This window comes from Nipponia nippon, unplaced genomic scaffold (genome assembly GCF_047370975.1).
Source record: "Nipponia nippon isolate SJK-2023a ecotype South Korea unplaced genomic scaffold, ASM4737097v1 scaffold_6, whole genome shotgun sequence".
NCBI classification, from domain to species: domain Eukaryota; kingdom Metazoa; phylum Chordata; class Aves; order Pelecaniformes; family Threskiornithidae; genus Nipponia; species Nipponia nippon.
Genome location: NW_028262380.1, coordinates 36,484,836 through 36,509,173, shown reverse-complemented (window position 1 = coordinate 36,509,173; position 24,338 = coordinate 36,484,836). Strand labels below are relative to the sequence as shown.

Here is a 24,338-nt window from a genome sequence, read left to right as displayed (position 1 = left end):
CACACCTGTGTCCACCTATTTTACAGACCTGAATCAATCTGTTCAACTTCCAACAGCTTGAAAAACTGCAAGAGGGTAAGTGCTCTCAACTTCTGCCCGTGCCAGTGCCAGCCCAAAGCATACAGCACTTCACAGAGGCAATGGCATGGCACATCGTCCACCACCACTACGCAACCCTGTAAGCCACTGCGCACCCTTAATCAGATACTCAGCAGCTTCCCTCAAAGACCCAGAGGAATCAGAACTTGCCATCATGTGGTAGATGTTGAAAGCCTTGGGCAACGTTTATTTGACTTTCGATTCATTCCACTAATAAGGAGTTACTGCTTGAAACTCTGCAAGAAGAGATTTTTCTGGACAAGGAAACTGCAAGCAAGCTAAACAGAGATCTACCAGGAACGGGGCGAGCACAGCTGAGCCTGCGTTGGGCGGGGGGTTGGACTTTCACGAGGTCCCTTCCATGAGGTGACTTGTTCAAAGCCCAACCACAGAATAACAGCAGAAGTGGTGCCCCAACTCCCAACCTCTGCACTTGAGGCCAAACTTGAGTACGCCACCTCTAAGCTCTAGTTCCTCTTTCCACCTTGAGCTGTCTCAAGCACAGTACTTCCCATCCCGTTAGATGGGTACTCCAGAAGTTGTAAAGGCGGCTCACGCTAATTGCTCACTCCGAGAGGTCACATTCACCTATCAAACCCATGCCATCTGGGGCTTCTGAAAGATTAAAAAAGAGAGACAAACAAGAGGATTATTAAAAATTTAACTATATAGCATATTTATTATCAATCCACAGGATAATCTGATTGCTACATGAGCTCATAAAAGCTATTTCACCTTTACAAAATTAAAAAAAAATGTGCCACAAGGATGTAATAACTGCTGATAACCAAGGACTGAATCTTAAAATTATAAATTTGCTGTAGAAAAGATTAAAAAAAATTATATTCACTTTAGAATTTTACTTTGAATAAAATATTCCCCTGTATAAAAAATAAAAAAGCTTGCTCTGGTTAGAATTAGAGTATTTTTCCTCTTCTTTTTTTAAATCTGGGAATTTGCATAATATCTCTGTAATAGGTTTCTTTTTTTTCCTATTGTACCACGCGGCATTCAAGCATAGCAGATTAGAAACAAACATGAGAAAAGCAGTCTTAAATCGTATGAAATCCACATGGGAAGTTTTAACTTCCTTTCCTTTCCTCTATTCTTTAAAGACACTTTAGCAAGAATAGCCTTGGAAAAGAATACAGGTGGGGAGGGACCTTCAATGTGCCATTAAGTAGAGCAAGGTAATAAAAGGCCTTTCATAAGTGCTTTCTTAATAAGGTGCAGAAGCAGACTGCAACGTTGCTAGTACTGCACTATGTACAATATTCACAATAGATTTTTCTTTATTTAAAAATATTCCAGCTAGTTCACATTTTCTCTTCCATTCTGAGGCTTTCAGTTCCATCACAGCCTTGACAGCAAGAAGCGCAGCAGCACCACTTCCCTTGTGGTCAGTTGGTCCTCTTATGAAACACTGGAACCTGCAAGTGGGCCTAAGTTCTTGGGTTTTTTTCCTATGTAGCAACCTTGGAAGTCCGCCTGGGTTCAGGTGTACATACTGACAGCTGGAGTCCTGAGTTAAAAACACTCCGGCACTGGAGTCGGACACAGCAATGTTTTATATTGCCAAGGCTTCACCTTAGATTTGTCTTGTGTGCGTCAAGGGATGAACCTCTCCTAGAGAAACGTAAAATACAAAACCAAACAAAACAAAGCTAAAAAACCACACCGTCAAAGGCTTAGCAGCTCTTGACTCTCGACTGGGTGATGTCTGACGTTTTCTTGATGACGCTGGCCCGTGTCTCGCGGTCTGGCCGGCTGCTGCTCGTGGAGGCTGTGGACACTACTTGTGGCAGAGGGATGTCTGGGAAAGGGGGCCAGGAGCTGTTGTAAGGCAGTGGGCAGCTTTCTTCTTTGATGGTGACTTGGAGGTCAGGCTTGTTGGCTACAAAAGTTGCCATGCTGGGAAGCATATGAGAAGTGTTCCTCATTCCCAGATTGCTGAGATACTGTTTGCCTTCAATGTTTTTCTTCTGCCAATGAAGTCGTCCCTAAAAAAGGAGGAAAGACTATATGAGCGAATGCAACTTTGCAAAGTGCTCCCAGTAATAAGATGAAGACAGAAACGTCCACAAACTGCACAGGAGTTACTCCATCTCTAAAAGCCTGAGCCTCTAGCTGCTGGCTTTGAATGTCTTTGCTCTCAGCCACTTCTCCCTTTCTGAAGTTATGTGTCTAAACCTTGGTGGCTCTCCAGCACTCAAAAGGCTCTGCCCACTCTTCTGATGGAAACAAAAGGCCTTATTCCCAGTATGCTGGAGACAAAAATGGACACAGAGGATCAAACACTCAGAGCTTGAAATGGAAGTGTCTTCTCTGTTACCAACAGAGAGCATCCTCCTGGCAACAAGCAGGCACAGAGACTCAACACCTCTCAAACAGCACCGCCCAAACTGTCAACACAGGTGAGGCTGCTGGGAAAACCATTGTCACTTGCTGGTGTATCCCCCATCACTGGTAGGAGGTTCGCCAAGGAAAGATGAGCATCCAGTCCTTCCCTCATCACACATGCCACAATGGCACGTTCTGTCAAAGGAGGTTTGGGGAGTCATTACTGGCAGTCTACATAGGGGCTCTACCCTAACCAAGGCACGAGACACTAAACCAAGAGGGTTAGCTGTGCTGTTATACAGCTGCACAACCTGCAGTTCTCCAAGAAGGAGGATTCAGAGGGCTTTCTGGAGCGCACAGCAGTAGAAAGATTTGCAAGAGGCCTTCTGCAAAAATGCAGCTGGAGCACAGGGCATCTAAGTTCCCTCAGTGAGCTGCCCCTGGCCTCTAAGTACTCATGGAGATCAGTAGGTCTGGTCACTCAATTGCACCCCCAAAAGAAAAGACAAGTGCTGGTTTTGCATAGGTGCAGCTCAGGAAACGTTCACGGGGTGGGTATTTTCTCCACGGATTCCTTTCACCCAGCAATACCCAACTGATTGCTCAGGAAAGCTTTTTGCTTCACATACCTCAAACATTCAAGCTGCATTTCTATCATACGTGTAAACATTTCCTCCAATTGTATGAGTTCAGGTGCCATTTAAGGAAAACAAAGTGAGCATGCTTTCAACCAAGATAAAATACTCACTACCCAGCAATGTCAATTCATCACATTAACAAACTAGCTGGCACTATTGATGGCTCTCCAGAACATCTTATCATGCAAATTAATCTCATTGTAGTTTGGACAGATGAGGAGGAAAGAACTTGCAGAGTTATCCATTCTGCCAGACAATCATCCAAATGTCTGCTTCCTTTGAATCTTCCTGGTTTGTTTTTCTCCCCCAGCTATTATTAAAATGAATACTCCACTGGTAGACAGTTGCAAAGGGAAAAGGGGGAAGAATACCTCAGGACATTGTTCTTGAGACCTTGCTCCAAAGTGCTAAAAATCCAGAAAACCTACCTCTGCATTTTCTTCATCACTTGGAACACTGTCGGTTGTTTCACTTTCTGTCAAACAAAACAAAAACAAAAATGAAACTCACGCTATTCTGTCTACAGTAGCAAAATCCAGCTCAAGAGGCCTGATCCACTTCCAACAAGTGAAAGCAAACAGAGTCAAGCCAAACAACCAGAAAACAAGGGAGAAGCATGGACACCCTGCTGCAGCACTAGCAATCCAAGCTCTAGGCAGCACAGCTGCACTGAACAACTGAGGTAAATTCACATGGGTATCACAGTTAACATGGCTAAACCCTGGAAAAGACAGCAGCAGAGAGGGAAGAAGTAGATTTGTCCTTTCTGGGCAGACGGAAGAGCCTCCCGCAAGCAGGGGATATCCCTTCGCCCTCTCTTGGCAGCTCCAGGCCTGGCAAAGAGCAAAGTTCTGTCCAAATCCTTATTTTTATCGCCCTGCAAAACCAGCAACAACTCCACCCCAGTGAAGATAAGTGTGTTTTTGTTTCATGAACTGTTATCTCAGCCTGCCGCCTCAAGGGCTTGTTGTCACTTCTGGCGCTTTATTACTGTTGTTATACTTTGCTCTCATTTCGCTTTTGCCACCCATGCCCAGCCCGCCCTGGCCTATTTCTCAACGCTTCACCCACCACTCAAGCCCATAGAAATACTACTGTCTCCAGCCCCATCACCTCCTCCTGCCACACACAGCCTCCCTCACCCTCATCACTTCAACCAGAGTGTAAACACAGGGGCGCAGCTGCATCCCTCCCTTGTGGAAGAGCCTGAAATCCAGGAATTCTGACTGTATTTTCAAGCAAGTGTGTCTGAATGCAGGTCTCCCAGAGTCTGAGAGCCAGGCTCCTGGTCCATGGGCTGGTTGAGAGTGCTGTGCCTCAGATACATCTGAGATGGGGCACAAACCCCTCTTTTCAGGACCGGTCTGTGCCTTCCTGTTTCCTGGGAGGATAACACTAGGCATCTAGGAGGCTCAGGGGAGACCTTATTGCTCTCTACAACTGCCTGAAAGGAGGTTGTAGCAAGGTGGGGGTCGGTCTCTTCTCCCAGGTAATAAGCAATAGGACAAGAGGAAATGGCCTCAAGTTGTGCCAGGAGAGATTTAGATTGGATATTAGGAAAAATTTCTTCACCAAAAGGGTAGTCAGGCATTGGAACAGGCTGCCCAGGGAAGTAGTGGAGTCTCCTGGAGGTATTTAAAAGACGGGTAGATGTGGTGCTTAGGGACGTGGTTTAGTGGTGGACTTGGCAGTGATAGGTTAACAGTTGGACTTCTTAAAGGTCTTTTCCAACCTAAATGATTCTATGTTTCTATGATCTATCAGGGTACCGAGAGGAAGAGGTCTTTCTCCAATGCCCCCACCAGGGCTGAGCAGATAGGGTTCATCCACTCCCTTAGCCAGCAGGAGCCCAGAAATTACAAAGCTGAAGGAACAACATGATGAGTAACTGTAGCAGGCAAGGGAGCTCTCAAGTCCCAGTTTCCACTCTCCGCTCTGTGTTACACATTTTAGCCCATGCAGACTGCTTTGGACAGCCCCTGCACCCCTGTGACCATAAACCACAATCCTGCCTTCCCAGAGAGCAACCTCGTGCTCTGCACTGGACATAACATGAGTGCTAAGGGTGCACGGACTGTGCCTTGTCCCAGTGCACCCAAAGTCCTTCTGAAGCAAGGAAGCAGGCAGCTCAGCTACTCCAGACTACTACTTCCAACGCCAGCACCTCCCCTACTCCAGAGTCTCCGCTGCAGCATGCAGTAAGCAGAGGAGCAGCCTGAAAGGTTAAATCTAACTGGGAAGCCCTGTGAAGTTAACACTCTGCAGGGCTTCTCATTCACTGGCCCAGGTAAAGAGAGATGCGCCAATGTGATTAAGCTGGCTAATTAAGCCATACCAGGGGGAGGAGAGGCAGAAATTAATCTGTGCAAAGGAGAAATGGCCCTGGAGATAGAATCAATAGGAGGAATCCACACAGAGACAAGAAGCAGATATTCCTTGACATGAAGAAACATGTGGCAACAAAGAAAGAGTGATGCAGCTGAAAAGGAATCCATTCTTGGTGTTTATACATAACAAAATGCTGAGCAAGAGATAGCACTATAGTTAGCAAAGCCACGGAAGCTAGCCACTCGGGTTATTTCAATCAAGAGGTTATTTGAATCAGTGTCAAATACAAGAGGAGGTTGACAACAGCCTTGGTACTAAAAGAAATGGATTTCATAGACGTCAGTGGAAATATGAGAAAACTCACAAGGGCCACTCATATCATTTGCCTGAGTAACTTCAGAAAGGAACTAGAGGTGTTTTTGAAATAAAACAGATTTATGTAGGACAGCTGATACCTCAGGCTACTTTTTTTTGTTGTTGTCGTTTCAGAAGAGCTAAGTTAACTGTTCCTGCACAGCTGTTATGGTTATACTCTTTCCTGCCATTCAGCGGTAGCACCTGACAGAGCAGGCAGCTCTACACAGCAAACCCATGAGCACAGGGCCAGGGCTCCTATGGTTCTGCTGTACGCATTTGTGTGGAGCAAGACAAAGCCAAAAATATTCACAAGAGTGTCTAAAAGTTTCAGAGTTCTAGCAAACCACAGAACCCTGTCCTCACTCCTGCCTCAAGGGCAAATGCATGCTTTAAAAAAAAGAGGTTCACAGAATAATTTGGGCTGGAAGGCACCTCAGGACGTCTACAGTCCAACCTCTTACTCAAAGCAGGGCCAGCTACAGGACTGGATCAGGCTGCTCGGGGCCTTATCCAGTCAGGTCTTGAAAACCTCTGAGGATGGAGGCAGCACAACCTTTCTGGGTATCCTGTTCCACTGCCTGACTGTCCTTGTGGTGAAAAAGGTGACATTTTTTCTTATATCCAGCTGGACCAAGTTCTCTTGTTTCAATTTATGCCTACTGTTTCTCATCCTCCCACCATGCACCGCTGTGAAGAGCCTGGCTCTGCCTTCTCCATAACATCCCTGCAGGTAGGGGCAGGCTGCTATGAGGTCCTCAAAACCACCTCTTCTCCAGGCTGAATAAGACCCAGTCCCTCAGTATCTCCTCACAGAGTGAGTGCTCCAGCCCTTGATCATCCTGGTAGCCCTTCTCAGCTCTTGCTCCCGTTTGTTTGTGTCTTTCTTGGATCAAGACTGGCCCAAATACTCCAGAAGTAGTGTAACTAGTGCTGAGTAGAGGGGGATAAACACTCGCTAGATCTACTGGCCATGCTCCTGAAAGCTGGTGGCCTTCTCTGTGGCCAGGGTGCTCTGCTGTCTCACGTTCAGCTCCCTGCCCACCTGCCTTTCTGCAGAGTTGCTCCCCATCCCATCAGCCCCAGCCTCTATCGCTGCAAAGGGCTCTTCCTTCCCAGGCACAGGACTTGGCATCTGTCCTTCCTGAATTTCGCAAGGTTTCTGCTGGCCCATTCCTGCAGTCTCTCCAGGTCTCTCTGGATGGTGGCCCTGCCCTCAAGTATATCGACTGGTGTCCCCTATTTGGTGTCACCTGTAAACTTTGCAAGCGTGCATTCCAACACCTCTTCTGCTCATTGATATATTAAATAGAACTTGTCCCAGGACAGACCCTTGCAGTACTCCACTTTTTATTGGCCTCTAGCTAGAGTAACCAGGATCAAGAGCTGCCTTGAGATGTATTCAAAAGCATGTCAGTGGCATTAAATCATCTCTGTGTTATCCAAGTTATGGGCTAGCAGGTCCTGGTATAAGTTAAGACAGCTAAAGGCCACCAGGATACCAAGACAACATCAGGAGATAGCAGAAGTACTTCAGTCATGCCTCATTTTCCTTATGCAGGCTTGTTGCATTGACTTTAGGGGAGGTAGCTCATGACTTGCTCATGTCAGGGTGGTTCTCCTGTCATCAGACCACCCATCTCTATCGTCCCAGCCCAAGCAACCACCATGACTTCCAGACCAAGACAGTGACTTTTGTTTGCATTCCAAGAACTCAGATCCTGTAGCTGAGGTTAAAAGAAAGCATCATGGTTGTGTTCACATGGATGGGAAAAGTTTTGCAAGAAGCATATGGAAAGAGGACAAATGTTTCAAAGGCCCTGTCTCCCAACTGCTAATAAGTTAAAGCACTCTGATCCCCCTACCTTATGCTTTGCAATGTCCTCTACATGCTTTGGCCATTACAGACTAAACACATTGGGAAATATAACCGTTTATCAACATGTGTGAGTAACATTGGAGGCTATTCAAAAGAACATCATACTATTCACCCAGACCCAAAGATAAAAATTGCTGAATACATATTTTATAAAAATGTGTCTGGAAGTAATTTCAGCCTAATGAGTCAAAGGCAAAACCATGTGTAAAGTAATAAATTGCATGGGGAACAATTAACACTTAAGTTTGCCTAAAAAGATGACATTTGTGTTTCTACTCAGTCTCCCGAGGCTTGCAAGTTAGCAACATGTTAAAAAAGGAAGGACAGGTTAGATCTGAAACTTTTTCTACTTTCAAATGTGGCTTTGCCCTCTTTCCTACGGAAATAAGGCTTATATGATTGCAGGGACTCTATATAGCGTGCCCATGTGTGCATTTGTGTCTGTTCTCCCCTAACAACTTCTGAACACACTCTCAGACTTGGATAAGGGATAAACGAGTGTCAAAGATTCTTAACTTCCTACCAGTTTTATGAAAATAAGGGGCCAGACAAAAAAGAGAAACCATTAGCACTCTGACTCAGGGAAAAGCTTGTTATCTCACCCCTTTTTAGATATCAGAGAATGCAGATGGGAGGCAGACGTTGGAAGCCAGATGTCCACAGCTCTGCTGCTTGCAGGACCACTTGTTATCAGTCACTACACGGCTGTTCTAGTCTGCAGACTATTTGTAACAAGACAGATCCACTCCCCCAGGGCCCTCAGCTCCACGTCTGCATTATATACCATTAGTGCAGCCCTTAGCACTATGTCCCCAGTGTGCTAGGCACTGAGGAAACATACAGCAGAAGAGACCTTTAATCTTTAGTAAGTCAGGGGGCAAGGGGGACACACTATATTTGCAGCACATCATTTGTACCACTGAAAATGCTCGTCTAATAAAAGATGAAAAGACCTCTCTGCATTACATCTAAAAAGGTTCTTTTTCCATTAGTCACAGGCTAAAATCTGCAGCTTACATTTCCAACCTCAGATCTGCCGAGTTGTTTCCCAAGGTGAAATGAGTAGAGGACTGTGAGTTTTTGAGTTTCATTAAAAATGCAGAAGACAGCCAAGCAGACATTTCTGGATCTTTGCCAGCCAGCCTGGAAGATCCCCCTTTCCCCCGGTATCTTCCAAACATTTCCAAAAAAGCAGTGTAAAGAAATGCCAGGATGCTTACCTGCATAGGACGAGACAGGGGAGATCTGTAGGGGGTACAGCTGGCTCATGCTGAGGGGCTGTTCGTCGCTTTCTGTTGTCACTTCTACTACCTGGCAAACATCAGGAGGATTGGCAACTATCACCTGCTCCTCACTGTTGCCATCAAGGTGCGGCTGTCCTACAACTTGAGGTTAGAAATAAAAAATTGATTACTCATAACACCTCAACCCCGCTGGATCTCTAAGAGCCTGTCCTTGGAGCCTGCTTGGTATTTGAGTGAGTCTTCAATACTGTCTCAGCACTGTCTTCCATGCCCACCACCTGCTTTCAGTGGGACTTCTAGAGGTCACTAAATCACTAAATCTAAATCATTTCTGTGTGATTTATTTAGTTTCCATCACCTTCAGAGACATTGTTTTCACCTCTTGTGATGACTGAAAATGCCCAACTCTCCCCTGGCTCTCACACACAACGTCCTTGAGCCCTCCTTGACATACCAGCTGTTCAGAGGCTTTCCCAGGGAAGACCACAGCCATGCTCCTCCTCCACCCAGAAACATGGTCTCACCAGGACATACGGACCACAGCAATCTCTCCTAATCTGGGAAAGCATCCTCACCCAGCAAGCTGCCAACATCCCATGTCCTCTGGATGCTCTCATGTAAATTATGCACCAGAAGACCAGAACTGGCATGCAAAAAACTGGCCATGTGGTCATGTAAAACATGGTGGGACTCTGACTTACACATGACATGAATTCGTGAAAAATTTCTCCTCCAATTAGATGCTTATTCTCACTGATTCTTGCAATGCCAGTGATGGTATGTAAAAAAGCACAGTTGTATCTGTAGTCTGTAATCCCCATGGTCTGTGACTGAAAGCTACAGCCTGGTTAGTTATTAACAGAGGGTTTTCCTATTCCCCCAGACTCATGATATTTAATACGAAAGGAACTTTTTTTCTTTCTACAAAGTGAAGGCACAATGGATGCTTTGCAAGTGTCCTGAAATGCTTTGCAGACATTAATCATGCTACACAACACCCTTATGAAACGGGAATAAACCGAGGTACCGAGAAGTTACCGAGCAAAGCAAAACGATGGTGAAAGCCAGAATCTCATTTCTCTGGAGCTGCTTGAGACAATTCCCTCTGTCTTGCAAAACTCCCCTATCGATCCCAGCAGTAGAAACACACGACAACTGCATTAATCCAGCACGGAGGTGAGAGCCACTAGCTAGATTTGAAGAGCACACGGGGATGGAGCTGTATCAGAGGATGGCTATCCTGAATCCACAGTTGTCCAAGAGAAAGGGAAGGACTATAGATATTCTTTCACTGGAACATAAAGCTTCCAAAGGAACAATCTTCATACAGACAAATTCTGTACAAACACGGTGCTGTGTTGTTAGAAATTCAGAAAGTACGTTTTTTTCAAGACCCGTGATGGGAAAAAATGTAGGCAATGAAACACAGCAGATCTTGAAATTCTTCTGTTAAGTGATCTAAGTACTCCAATTATTAATTTTAAAAAAGGCAAAAGATAGCATCTATTCCTGGATGAACTAAGATAAATATACATGAATGCACATGTATACACACACAATCCATTCCTGCCTTCTATCTTTAGACAAGGCCAGAACATGACTTTTTGAAAAAGAAAAGTGACAGGTTTTTCTCCCAGAGAAAAGCTGCATATCATTTTGCTTTGTGAAGTGCCAGCTAGCCACCTGAAAGTCCCCCAAAGCTGAATGCGTATTTTATGAGACAATTCCAGCGTGAAGAAAATTACATAAATAGTGGATAGTGGTTTTTTAGAAGTTGAATCACTACAATTACTATGATTTTGTTCCAGATATTTTGTTTTCCCTGTATTTCCACCTTCCCTGGTTCTGAAACAACCTGCTTTTTATTGAGTGGGGTGTGGGGGGCAAGAGCACACATACACAGAGTTAATTTTTATCTGGGAGAAACCAATATTGTGCAACTCCGTCAGGGTACTAGCAGGCCATCTGCACAGTTTTATCTTTCTCCTCAGTACCTGATGAATTCTTACCCACCCTGAGAGATAACTTGCACAGCAAAAATTACTGCTCACTTGGGCAATATGCCACCACTTTCCCGTGAGCTGCACGTATGTCAGAAACACCGCAGCTGCTGTTTGTCTTTCCTCACCTCCAGCTGACTTCCCTCCTTTCTGCAAAACAGATCTATTTTACCCTTTTCCCCTTGCTTACATTAAAATCCTGCTTGCAGTCCTAAATATGGACTTCTCTCTCCAGTCTGGATAAGCAGCACATTTCACAAGCCATTAATTAAACAACACTGGATGAGAGTTACCCACCCGAGCCTTGCTGTCCTACCCCTGAAAATGGGATTCTGTGAGTCCACAGAAAAATGAAAGGCCTTAAGGTGCAAATTCAGTTCTCTTCCTCTGAACCTCTTGCTTGGTTTCCACGAACAGACCTTTAACCATTCTTAGATGCTGATGTTGCCACTGTGGGTCCTGTCCTGTAAATTACCGAGACCTTCTAAGGTGCAACATGCATTCACCTCATCATAAAATCAAACAGGAGTTCAGGATACCCTGTACTGTAGAAAACTGAGATGTCTGCAGCAAAATTACTCTCTCTGATGTTAGTGGATTTTGGGGAACATCAGGTACGTTCTGCAGACTGCTGTTAATTGATCTCTGTTTGACTTTAAGACTGTAAAATAAAGCAGAAGTGTATGAAGCTTCTTCCCTGGGACTGCGTATTGGCCTTGGAGTGTTTCAGATTTGTTTATGAGTCAGTCAGTAAACAGGAAAGCACTAATAGCACTACAGTGCTATTCCTTCAAGTTATAAAACCCTCTCTAATAGTAGGAGCAACAATCATGTTCTAACACTCTTACAAAGCAACAGCTGATTAAATGAACTGCCATAAAGAGAGGAAAACCATTCACAAACTCCTCAGCCACAGAAGTACTTGAGGGGAATGACTATGCAAAAGCCCTGTGACCTAAGGCATGGGCATCAAAAATAGTCACCGCACATAATTTCTGCCATCTCTCCAAACAGAAGACTAATGTATCTTTCAAGCACTTTTCCGACATACATAAAAGTGGAGTTCTAGAGAAAATGGTCACATTTCTAGGAGCCCTCGCTGCAGTGACAACCTCAGCCAAAAATGAGCTGTCAAAAACCAGCCCAATTATTCTACTGAGAACCAATTATTCACATGCTGAGATGACAGCTAATTCTTAATGTACCAGTTTCTAAATGCAGTCTTCGCTGATCCTTGTTGCTAGTTCAGTGACGTTAAGAACTAACTCTGCTACTGAGGTGCCAGTAAAAAGAACCAAGTTCCTCCATTTCGTCTGCAGGTTTAAACTCCCAAATAAAACGGTACCCTACACAAACCTCTGATTTGAGCAATGGGAAACCACCATCCAACTGCAGTTTAACTCCCACATGACACTGGTTACAGTCTCCTCATAGCTGAGGACTACCCTGTGGAGTAAGTTCATGTCAGGAAAAGCCATCTGAACGTATCTGTTAAGTGCTTTGCTCTCAGGGGAACCACCACGCTGCCACAGTGCTGCTTGCTGTCTCTGCAAGGTAGTGGGGCTGACCTGCAACCAGGACCTCGCGTGGCTTGGGCTAGTGAAAAATGTGTTGACCTGACTGTAACCGTGGTGTTCTCCAAAGTGCAAAATCTTGACGGAAAGCTGAGCTGGCAGAGTCAAAAAAGTTTTTGAGGTCACCTGTATGCTTAGCATATAAGAAAAGCATAGGAGTACTTACCTACGAAGTTCACTGTACTGTCCACTTCATTTTTTATACTGGAGGACAGGAAATAGTCAGAAGTGACATCATTTAGCCCATTAATCCCAAAAGATGATTCAACTGGCTCTTGCTAGAATGAAAACAGTACAGTTGGGTCAGGTTTGATTTATTTTAGGAGCCTCAGTTCACCTCTTTGTTCTGAGACGGTAATAACTCGTATTGCTTCTGCCTGCCATATACCCCCTGCTCTCTGCTAGACACGGTCTTAGAACGAATATTTTGGTTCTCTGAGAAGAAGCCTGAGTCTACTCCATTTCCAAATCTTCTCCGTTGAAACGAAAGCTATTTTTAATTTTCAGATTTAGAGTGAGCCTTCAGAGAGCAAGAAATTAGTGTGCTATTTAATACAAGAGATTAACATTTGGAACAAACAAGGAAGAAACATTGCTTTAAAACAGTACTCTATTTAATATTCATCCTCATTGCCTTCCAAACATGCTGTATCTCTTAGCGCTCTCTGAAAGGAAGCCTTAGTTTCTGTACAGCAATTACTAAATTCTAGCCTTAATTTTTCTCTGCAGCAAGCCTGCAAGCAAACCAAAGTGTTTACACTAAATACAGCCTCTTAGATCACATCGTAAACATTACCACAGGGCAATAATGTTGGGAAAACACCACCTGTTCTACATAGACTGAGCTTTCCATAAGATGCATCTCTCTAGGTCTGGTACACTCGAGTGGGAACCTAAAATACTCCCTTCAGAATAGACACCAAAAAGTCTAATTCCATTAACTCAGGATTTCTTTAAAAAGCTATAAACACGTTTAAAGGATTATCCACAGGTCCAACCTCCTCCCCAGTATTAGCTCCCTTACCGGGTTATCGGTTACTGAGTCTCAAGTCTTCTGCTCTTACTCTGGTCTGGCAGCGCCAGCCCTGCGAGGGAAGTTCTGCCTCACTGCTGACCCAGAGACACCTGCAGAGAGGTGCAGAGCTGCCAACTGGATCTGATGCCACGCCATACCCATTTTCACTGCTCGAAAGCATTTCAGCTAGGGCAGGGCAAAGGTGAGCCTCAAGACTTGTGGTGCCAGCCCTTCACAGTACTAACCGTATGAACTGTTATCACGGGGACGAAAAACCGGGGACAGCGTGACAGGCCTTTCCTGGATGCCACACGCTGTGATTGTGATCCACTCAGAAAGAGCTGTCACTTCGACACAAGTCTGCAGCTTCCCAGCCATTAAGCAAGGCAAACACGTACCCTGTCCCAAGGCCCCTCTGCACATCAGAAGAGTGCAAAGTTAGTGCTAATGGCAACTAGGTCTTTGATGAGCTGCGCCGGTTGTGTCAACCCGCAGGTCAAAGAATTGGAGAGCCGGAACAGATAAAATTAGCTGCTATTGATCCACTGAGGATCACTGACTGCAGAGAGAGGTTAGGGTTGCACACTGGAGCCCTGAGCCTCTGGTGGTGTGCAATGCCCCAGCAAACCCAGCAGCCCCCATGGGAATGCTGCGCACGCAGCACCTTGCTCAGATTTACTGAGGCCTGCTTACAGCGAAATGTACTTATAGCCCCTTTCGAGCTGCAGAAACAAATATGCATCCTGCAACTCGGGTGATGGTGCTGGATCGATGAAAGGACTTGGACACTTGGACACTGGCACAGTTGCTGTTAAATCACCTAAATTTTCAGTGTCCAGATGCCTGCTGGAAGCCTAAGCTAAATGCATGGGGAAAGGTGTCACTTAGATTTTGAAAAATGTCTCAACAGGGAGCAGCATGCATAGTCGAAAGGACAGGCATAGTCTAGGATAAGGCAGAAATTAAGCCTCAGGCAGGCAGTTCAGCCCTTAATTTTGTTTCAAAGGAAAGACCCTATTTTTATCTAGGCTACTCAGACACTTATGCTCTCCTCCCATTGCTGAGAATACACATTTTAATGGAGATACCCCATTTGCCCCAAAGCCCAGTGGTCAGAGATCTATCTGTGAGGTGGGAGACCTGCTCGCAGGCCCCTTTGCCTAACACGGAGCAGGGATTTGGTAAGGCCGAAGTCTCTTACATCCACGAGGACAAGCAGGGAAGTGCCCTGAGCACCCTGCTCAAGCTCAGCAAGGCCTGGCAGGGCTCCTCACCCCCACCAGAGGCTGCTGTAGGTGCCCACAGAATCTGACAGTGGCAACAGCGGGGAGCTCAGTGTGAGACTCTTGATATGCTGAAGTCCCTTCGCAGATCTGCACTCGGATCCGCAGCTTCTCCCTCTGCTGATATTACTCCATTGCGGTCACCAGGCAGACAGTGGAGCAGCCTCCCACCCACCTCCACTAAAGAGAGGTTTTCAGGCTAACTGCAAGGTGTTCGATGCAAAACGTGCAACTCGGATCTCAGGAATTCACATCACCAAGCAAATCAATTATAAGCAGCTTTCAAAGCTCATAAATGTGCATTTGCATTAATTCATCCACCACCTTTCTCCACTATTATAGCCTTCAACATTCAATAGTCAAACAGTAGCTGAGCATGGAAGGAGCATCTATTTTAAAATCCAGGCATATCTGGAGGCCAGCTGATGTATGCATTTGTCCGAATAAAAGGGAACAGACAGGAATACTACCAGGCCCCAGCTCAAAGCCTACGAGAGCTAAGCGGCCATACCATAGTTGGTGGCTGGTGAGCCATAAGCTCGTAGCAGGTATCGCTGGTAGGTGCATGTGCTGGAGGCACGACCCGCTCAGCTCACTGCTCCTGCATCACCTGGCCTAAGGCTTCTGTGCAGCTCAGGGCAAGCGAGCTGGAGGAAAGCGCTCCCAAAAGCTGCGAGCATTGCCCCACTGGCACCTACTCCCAGGCCTAACGCCATGTGTACTAATCTCCCAGGCATCACTCGGATTCCCTCAGCAACGACTATTTGCCAGATTAATCATAATAGAGAGAACAAGATTGTTCAAGCACCTCTGTAGCTTTTTAGGCATTTAATATTTTGACTGAAAGAAAGATTATGAAGAAAGGGAATGGTGAAGTGCTGCTGCCAGCTTTGGCAGGCATCACACGCCGCTCTGCTCTGACCAAAGGAGTTTACTGGCTCCCTCTGAACACAGGCTACCACCAGAGCTATAACAAGCACACGTGGCTGCGTCATCCAGACAGGATGGTTAAAAAGCGGTTCCTTTAAGACAATTTAAAAATCACAGTATTCTGACGTGTAACTCCACGAGTCACAACCACCAGGACAGTGTCTGCCTTCCAAACCTGATTTCAATGGAGGAGTTTTCCCAGGCCTCCAGGTTCATCTGTCCCAGCGAATCTCCTGGCCAGCGGGTACAGAACCTGCGTCCAGGCGTGGGTGGCACATCCCTTCACAAGCGAGCAGCAGGGGACCAAGCTGCCCTTCTGCTGCAGACACAGCTGCTCCATGCAACCAAAGAACACCAACTTTACTGAAGGCTGAAAGTCTGAAACCTTTGCGATTTGCTTTCTGAAAAAAGCAAAGGCGGACCAAATCCTGCCGGTGTGTAATACTCACCACCTCGTAGAGGCGCTCGGCAGAGGTGCGAAAGCTAGGAAACACCATGCTTTGTAGGGAAAGCTAACATCAGTCTGGGTCCATGCTCTGAACAAGCAGAAATCTCAGGCAGTGACTGAGGAGCTTTACAACTGAGGTCTTCTAACTGACAAAACATGAGCAGAAGGTGCAGCTCTGACAGAACTTCTCCCCCTCCCCTAAACAAAAATGAATTTCCAATGCCTTACACACAGAAATTAATTGCTCCAAAAGCTAGCTCTATTGTTCAGAAGCATTCCTTCCGTAATTACTGTATTTCTACTTACACAGACAAACAAATGGCTAATGTATTGCTGAGGCTGCCAGTTTTCCAACCTCCAGGCATTGTAACACAAGGGCTGTGTCAACTGATGACGTCAGTCACAGCTCTAACAGCCTTCACGTTTTTAAAAAAAAAACAAAAACCTAAACATCCCATGTAACTGTAGCTACTTAACCAAACCACAAGCATGAGAGAGATGCAAATATCTACCACAATATACTATTGGGGCTATTAAAAAAATTTGCAACAGATTGTTTTCACAAGTTCTCACACTATTAAACAGCCACTTCTTACCTTAATTTGTTTGAATTTGTCATCCTTCTCGGACTTCGTTTTTTTTCCTGCAACAACAGAAGGAAGATTTCTTAAAGTCTTGTGCACCATGAGTTATCCTTCACACTTTCTATATTCACCAACAAATAGCCCCAAAACGTGCCTCAAAACGGCAGCACCTCCTAGGAAAGGGAGAACACATTTTGCTTAATTTTAAACCCCCCTTAAGGCCTGGGCAGTCAAAAATTCACCTTGAACACTCTGGCTTTGTGTTTTGTTTTTAAAGGGCTACAAGAAAGAACTACAACGGGACTGAGGAAAGCAATTGCAGTCAAAAAAATCAAGGTGAAAAATATGGAAGAGTGACAAACTAAGCAACAAGGCCTGTTAAAAAAAGAAGGAAGGGGGAGAAAAATACTCTTAAAGGGAAAAAAATCAAAATATATGTCTTATCACATACATGACACTGTCACTGTAGCAACAGGAAAAGGGAGATTGTTCATTGATTTAACATGAAAAGAAATCACAATAAGCTTCAACAAATATTTTTGTAAATAGTTGCAAGCTGGGGGGCGGAATATACATTATAATTCATGGAAAAGTGGTTTATGCAGTCATACTGGTCTTGAGAATCCAGAAAACCACACAACATATGACCCTCACAGAACGTCGCGTGCCTTCGCAGACCCCAGCATTGCTGCCCCTGCTCTGACCTGACGAGACCCTGATGTGGAAGCTCAGACGTGCTGGTGCAAGCTCAGCTCTACCCCACTGTTTGCACAGACGTGTCCCAGGAATTTCTCCCATCTCTACTAAAAGATAGCACTGAGAATTAAGAACGTTTGCAGCCAAATTCTTTTGCTCTCACTCACACATTAATTTAGCCACATGCCACGTAGCAAGGGCATGTGAGAATATATACAGGGCCCAAAATATGTCAGAGTTTTATAGTAACTGGACTTGCTGCAGAATCTTCTCCTGCTACAGCCCCCATCTCCAGAATCTCAGCTTTCATAATGAACTTTTTAGTTCTTACAGCTATGAGAGGAATCTACCACAATGGGACAGGTTACGGTTCAGGGAAATATGCCTGAACATACAAAATACACCATTGACAAGAGACTGGAAACAGTTTCAAAGCAAATGTTCCACCTTTTGCAGATTGATCTCCCTTTCATAGTATGATTCCGCCCCCAAAATGCCAGAGTTCATCATTTCCAATCACACTGACTTCAAACTGAAGATGTGCCTTTCACATCTCAAGAAAACGGCAAACTGAGCCACAGGTGAACGGAACTGGATTTTAGAGGAACACCATGCATTTGGTTTGCAGGTTATCTTATAATCCAAAAATCCTAGACACCAGAGGACACCAGAGGACTAAGGAAGCCATCATTCCACTCCATAAACCAGTAACGAAGCCATAAGGAAGCCAATGAGCCATAAAGAAGCCAATGTTTCTACTCCGTAAGAAACCAAATACTCATGAGATTGACCTGGTAGTTAGGTCCTCTCCTGGCAGGTGGGAGACCTAATCTCTAAATTTGCAGATTCAAACATAGTTTCCCATTTCACCATTATCATGCTGTGGGGGCTGGTTTTTCATGGCCTAGTGTAGCTACATAACTAATAAAAGTGGTTCCACAGCTTAATGTTCTGAGCAGAGAGTGTACTGCTCCCACTCAGCTCAACAGAGAGCCAGTTTATTTTTACCTTTGCTTGAAAAGAGATACCAAAACGTCTGCCACCATATTCTCAATTAGCCCTACTGAGTTAAATGCACTGATCTCTAATATCCCCCTAATCATCTTCCTTCACTGAAGGAGACCTGGGACTAGCATCTGAACACAACTCCATCGGCTTTACCAGAACTAACACAATTTACGCACATCACCAGCTTGGGGGTATCACATCTCGTCGATCTTCTCTCCAAGTGGCTTGTTCTCTTAACTGAATGTAGCCCATTTGTCATACAGCTGTTCCTAAGTTCTGGGGAACATCTGGATAAAAATGTCCAGCTTCAGAGCAGAAGTAGAACTGGCACATTTTGCAGGCCCCAAAATAATAATAATGCCCCCAACACCATTTTCATGTTGACAAGCTCTCCCCTCTACCTTTTTTGGAAGGTCTTTCAGATAACGGCAGCATCCGGTACACCCTGAAGGCATTGTTTCCTTTCTTTATACTTTTGTCCTTCACTTCTTCTATGTCAGGCAGAGAGTTCATAGCACAACGGAAGTTTGCCTTCCATGTCTTTGGATCAGGTTTATCTACTCCTGACTGGTATTTTCCTAAGCAAGAAAAGAAAGTTAGGCACACACAACATGCAATTGAAAACCTAAGGCGAATTAATAACAGCGTAGGTTAACTTCAAGGTATCAGCCTTTGGTTCCCACACCAAGCATTCAAACAGTAGCTGAGGTTGCAAGGGAGTGTTGTGATCTCATTCCCATGCACATTTCTAGAATACATGATGAACAGTTTCTGCTCAAGAAAGACCCAGGGCACTGCAGATCAGATGTGACTCCACAACAATGTGGAAAAGCTTGCACAGCATTTACCTTTATTATGTCTGGCTCAAATCCACAGAAAGGCATAAAAAGCCTAAGGGACCAAGTCTACAAAGTGCTGAGTGTGCTCTACTGCCAACAATTTTGAACCCAATCTTGTTAACATTTAAATCAATTAAGTTTTACTGTGTTCCTCAATGCAAATGAGTTATTGTGCTTCAATAAAGCTGCAGAGTATTGCAGGCCTTGAAAAAAGCACTTAGCCTCCCACAAATCTAGAAACTTAATCTCTGTGTTAAGTAAGAGTAAAGACAAGAAAGAAGGAAAACGTAACTTTAAAAGGGAAAACAACGTGAAAATCTGTCCTGCAGAAAAAAGAGTTCCAATACCTGTGTGAATTGCCCAGTTTCTAAACAAGGGAGCATCTTTTTCGACATCCCACCCATGTCTTGCAGCATGCATCCAGGGAATCTGAAAAATCTTCTTCTCCTGGAATGGAAAACAAACAGGAAATGCCAACACTGATTGACTTGAGTGATCTTCTGATGACTCTAAGTCACTTATTTAAAAGCACACTTCTAGCATCTGCAAGTGTTTTGCTGCCTTCTAACCCCGTGCCACTGTCACTGAACTCAATAGGAAAATATCCACTGGCGTGACTGAAAGCAGAATACAGCCCTAAGTATATGAAATACTCAGAAGCCCCTTCACAGACAATGAACCTGGCAGCTTTTCAAGCTGACACATGGATAAAACATGCAGCACTACACATTTCTAAACATTCAAACGAAGGCTAGTTTTGGCAGCACAGACACTTTTATCATTAGAAAAATTAGATATCAAACTAAACAACCATAGGAACACACCAAATTCAAGGGATTTAAATTCAGCCAGTAAAATACTAGCATGGTGAAGGAAAGGAATCTCTCAAATTTATATGCCAAGCAAACGGACATATGAATGTATCGACTGTAGACATCTCTCCAGTGGGGATACAAAATACAAGACACCCATGTGAAGGGGTGGCATTGAAGATAGTTGAACATATTTTAGTTTAGAAACTTTAGGCCAAAGAGAAGTGCATTTAAAGCAATTCAAAGGAAGACTTTTTCCTAATTATTTTTTTAACATATGACATGTAGTTAAACCAGGGCATGCCTTATGTGGTGGAAGTATAAACCGATTCCCAAAGGGCTCAGAAAAACTCATGGAAGATAGCACACTGGTGACTATTACCGATGATAGTTTTGGGATGCAGCTCCAGCTCTGGGAGCCCAAAGGCTTTCAGAGCTTGAACAGCATGTTTCCTATACTCCTTCCACAAGCACTTAGCACACAGGATACTGGGCCAGATGGATGCTGGGTCAAATGTGTTTTTATGTCATACAACACGGGAACGAATTCCTATGTGCTGATCTACAGGGCTGGTTCAGAATTCTTCACGCTCATTTCTGCAAAGCCATACAAAAGCAGTTTGTTCCACAACACTTGTTTTTTCTCCCCTATTGGGAGGAATACATCTTATCTGGCTTCACGTGCAGACATCTTGCGCTATAAACACTGCCACTAGATCCACTTCTCAGCCTGTGAAGAGAAAAGCACTTCCAGGGCAAAATGCACCATCCTCCAGAGGTGGCCACCTGAGCTATGCCAACTGAACTACACCCTAAATGAGCCTATTTCTCTCCACTGACTACAAACAACTCTAGGCAGGCAGCTCTCATTTAAATGACTGCATTGTAGATGTCTGTGGTCAGGTGAGATGAATCCTTTGCCCTTTCCCCTTCCTCCAACAACTACTTTTCTTCCTTGTCTGCCTAGTTAATATGTCACTAATGTCAAGGTTAGGTTTATTTCCCTTCCTTTCCATGTTATCTTTTCTTTTTTGAGTTTTGTATCTTTGCGTTTTGTATCGTCCTTCAACTCTTGACTTCAATCCTTTCTCTCATTTACATTCTCTTGTACAGAACTGCATTCTTCCCTTCTCGCTTGGCTTCATCTTTTCTTTAATTTGGTGAAAGCACAGATTTAATACCTTCCTCATTCCCCTTCAAGCCCTCACACTCTCATTCTTCCTCTTAATCTATTCCCACCACTGCTCTCATGTGCCTTCCGCCTCCTTACCCTTCCCCCTCTATATAGTTAAATCATCCTACAGAGATGCTCTCCTCTTTCCCCAAGTAGAAGTGGTCTAAAGAAAGCCTCAACCACACTACCCTGTGGCCCACAGCACTACTGTATTCATCAGAGCTAGAATAAGCTTCCTTGCCTTTACTCTCCCATAGACTATAATGAGCACAGAAAAAAAATCATACTTCCATAGAAAACAATTTCTATCAACGAGAACTTTAGGAATTGACCAGGTTAAAAAGTCTTCTCATGCTTGGTGATGGGGAGAGGTTTGAACAACGCTACATAATGCTAGGCAGGTTATACCATGGATTTCATATTCCGTATGATAATTCAAAAAGTTCTGTAGGAACTAGCAGACTGAACGAGACTCCAGACGTAGCACCCTGTCATCATCAGCTGTACTCATTGCTTCACAGGAAGGTGCCAAGACACTCTGAAGAGCAGTCTAAGTGTTCATTACAGTGTTTCTGCTCATTACAGAAAGTTCTTCCCAATTCCAGATGTCTTGAAGCACACGGACTTATAGCAAATTCTAATACAAATAACAAAATCATAGAATCTACATGTATTGTAATTTTATAATACATAATAATTTTACATACCTATATAGAAACCACAGATTTTCTTATCAACTATCAAATATCTAATCTTCTCTGAAATCCCGCAAGACTGCTGACTGCAGCAATACCACGTGGTTGTGTGTTCTGCTCTAGTTTACCTAGATGCTTTCTATTTAAATACTAATTTTTGATTTCACACATTATCAAACATTTACCTATATCCTTCTTCAGTTGATGCTTCCTAATAATGACCTTAATAGGAAGAGGCTCATCAGTGCTTTCTCCTAGACTGGGAAAACCATGTGCTGCCTGGTACAGCACTCCATCACTGGACATCCGTGTAGGAGTCTTGTGTTTCTATTAAAACGTTAGCCTCACCTAAAGTCAAAAGCACAACCCACAAAACTTTTGCAGCCTAACAGGAATTGCTCTGAAACTCCAGTGGGGACATCAAAAGGGGAAAGGTGTCACATTCTTAGAAATAGGCAGGAAGAGGAAAATAGTATCAAACGCTTGCAACTCTAGTGTTGCAAAATGCTCCAAGCAGGTGAATGATCATGGGATCACATACTAGCTAGAAAGTCATAGGACAAATTTTAAATAGCGGAATCCGTCTGGAGGGTAATACTCCAAGCATCCATCAAAGCAGCAGGTTTCCTCTCGACTCCTGTTACAGGTACTCTGAATGTTTCCACTCTAATTTCCTTTTCCAGATCCATGAGGGACACTGACGTCTCATTATCGCCCTCCTCACACCACCTCTGCCCTCTACTGAACTATGTAATATCCTTCACACCTCCCAGTTTTGTCTCTCTGGGGAGGTAAAGAAATTCCCTTCCTCCCTCATGCCACTCATCAGGATAACATTTTCACCAGGGAGGTACACAAGTATTTATTTTTTAAGCTCTGTAGAGAGGGGTCTGTTCTGGAGGGGAACACAAAACAGGAGGTATAATGTGATTACCTGACAGTAGGGGAATGACTTAGGTAAGCCAGCTGTACCTGATTTGTCATTTTTAACTGAGAGGTTTAATTCCTTTATCAGTCTGGAAAAATTCCCCAAGAAGAGACAGCCAATGACAAACCCAGAGCAGTAATAATTTCTTTAGCATTTAAATCTTATTTCCTTGAAAGCTGCGCGCACACACACGAGTGCCATTCTCTTGCTAATCTGACCCACATTCTGTTCTGTACTGTGAACTGTCCTTTGCCAACCTCTGATTAAAATATACAAATCCCCAAATCCTACAGCCTCCAGAGTCAATTCTGTGGGTACAGAATGGGCTGTGATACACATGACACTGTATCATTGATTCCATGCATGGCTTTGTTTATGGTCAGGATTTACAGTAAAAATAGAAATATTTTTGGTTTAATGATTCATTGTTGGAATGAATGTTTAAACGTTTTTAAACAGAAATGCTCAGAAGTGCAATTAGTTTGTTGAGCACAATAAAGGCAACCCAGAATGATGCCAAATCAGAGGGTAAAAGCGGGGAATCAGAGTTTAATAAACCTCAAGGCAGGCCACCTAGCCTGGTATCCTGTTTCTGGTAGGACCCAGGGCTTTGCTTTAGAAAAAAAAAAAAAAAGATTTTTCAAAACACTTCATTTGTGAGACAAGCCTTGGTCAATATAGAATGTGCTAACTACGGACAAAATCTCCTACCGACTCCTGCATACAAACAGTTTATGCCAGAAGCACAAGGCAGAAACCGCTGTAACAACACGATCAGAGGGCTGCAAACATTAAACAACATGACATGCCTTGCAACTGCCTTTATGGGCTTGTGGGTTGAACTTGGAAGAATGACGCCCTTAGCGCAGTGGCAGCATTTTCACACTGCAGAGCGAAGGAGGCAAGTACATTCCTGGGGTGTACTGAAAAAGGTCATACGAACATAACCTACAGATGACAACATTATATTTAAGGGTAATATGCTCACATCTGAAATACTGTGCCCTACTAAGTGCAGAGAAATTATTTCAGGATTGGGCAGGAATGCCCAACAAAGGACAGCAGAGATGGACTGTCAGCAGGAGAGACCTGACACGGAAGTAGAGATACTCAAGGAGAAGAATCCATAGGGACCTGAACGTGGGACTCAAATTACAAAGACAACAGTAAAAACCGGTCTCTTCCTCCTCTTCAGCTGTGACCCCATTATGCAAGAACAAGGACCTACTCAAATTCACAGGGAAGCTAACTAGGGAATGGATAAAGCAATATTTATTTACCCAGCCACAGCATGTGAGAGTCACTGATGCAGGAAGTTCCTGAGAAACAAGATTCGTAGCTGAAATTTAAAGGGCTCCTAATAATTTTATAGTCATGAGCATTTATAGCTTTGAAAGCTGAAATAAGAAGTAGTAATCTCAATTGCCATTTTTCAGCTCTAAAAATGAACACCTGAGCACCACGACTACT

General features: G+C 44.2%; 1 protein-coding gene across 5 annotated transcripts in view; it reads right to left on the bottom strand.

The window, feature by feature from the left end:
- Nucleotides 1-270: 270 nt before the first annotated feature.
- Nucleotides 271-24,338, bottom strand: part of IRF2 (interferon regulatory factor 2) — a 44,372-nt gene continuing 20,304 nt past the window's right edge. For 4 of the 5 annotated variants that reach the window (XM_087736784.1, XM_087736787.1, XM_087736788.1 and 1 more), the window contains 7 exons: nt 19,607-19,706; nt 18,822-18,998; nt 16,729-16,775; nt 12,623-12,734; nt 8,859-9,023; nt 3,506-3,552; nt 1,367-2,099 (listed from right to left, as the gene is read on the bottom strand). In XM_087736784.1, the coding sequence (XP_087592910.1) occupies nt 1,788-2,099; nt 3,506-3,552; nt 8,859-9,023; nt 12,623-12,734; nt 16,729-16,775; nt 18,822-18,998; nt 19,607-19,706 (960 nt within the window). In that variant the 3' untranslated portion in view covers nt 1,367-1,787. Of the gene's footprint in view, nt 715-1,366; nt 2,100-3,505; nt 3,553-8,858; nt 9,024-12,622; nt 12,735-16,728; nt 16,776-18,821; nt 18,999-19,606; nt 19,707-24,338 lie in introns of those variants that run through there. The other variant, XM_087736785.1, reaches the window with a different exon arrangement.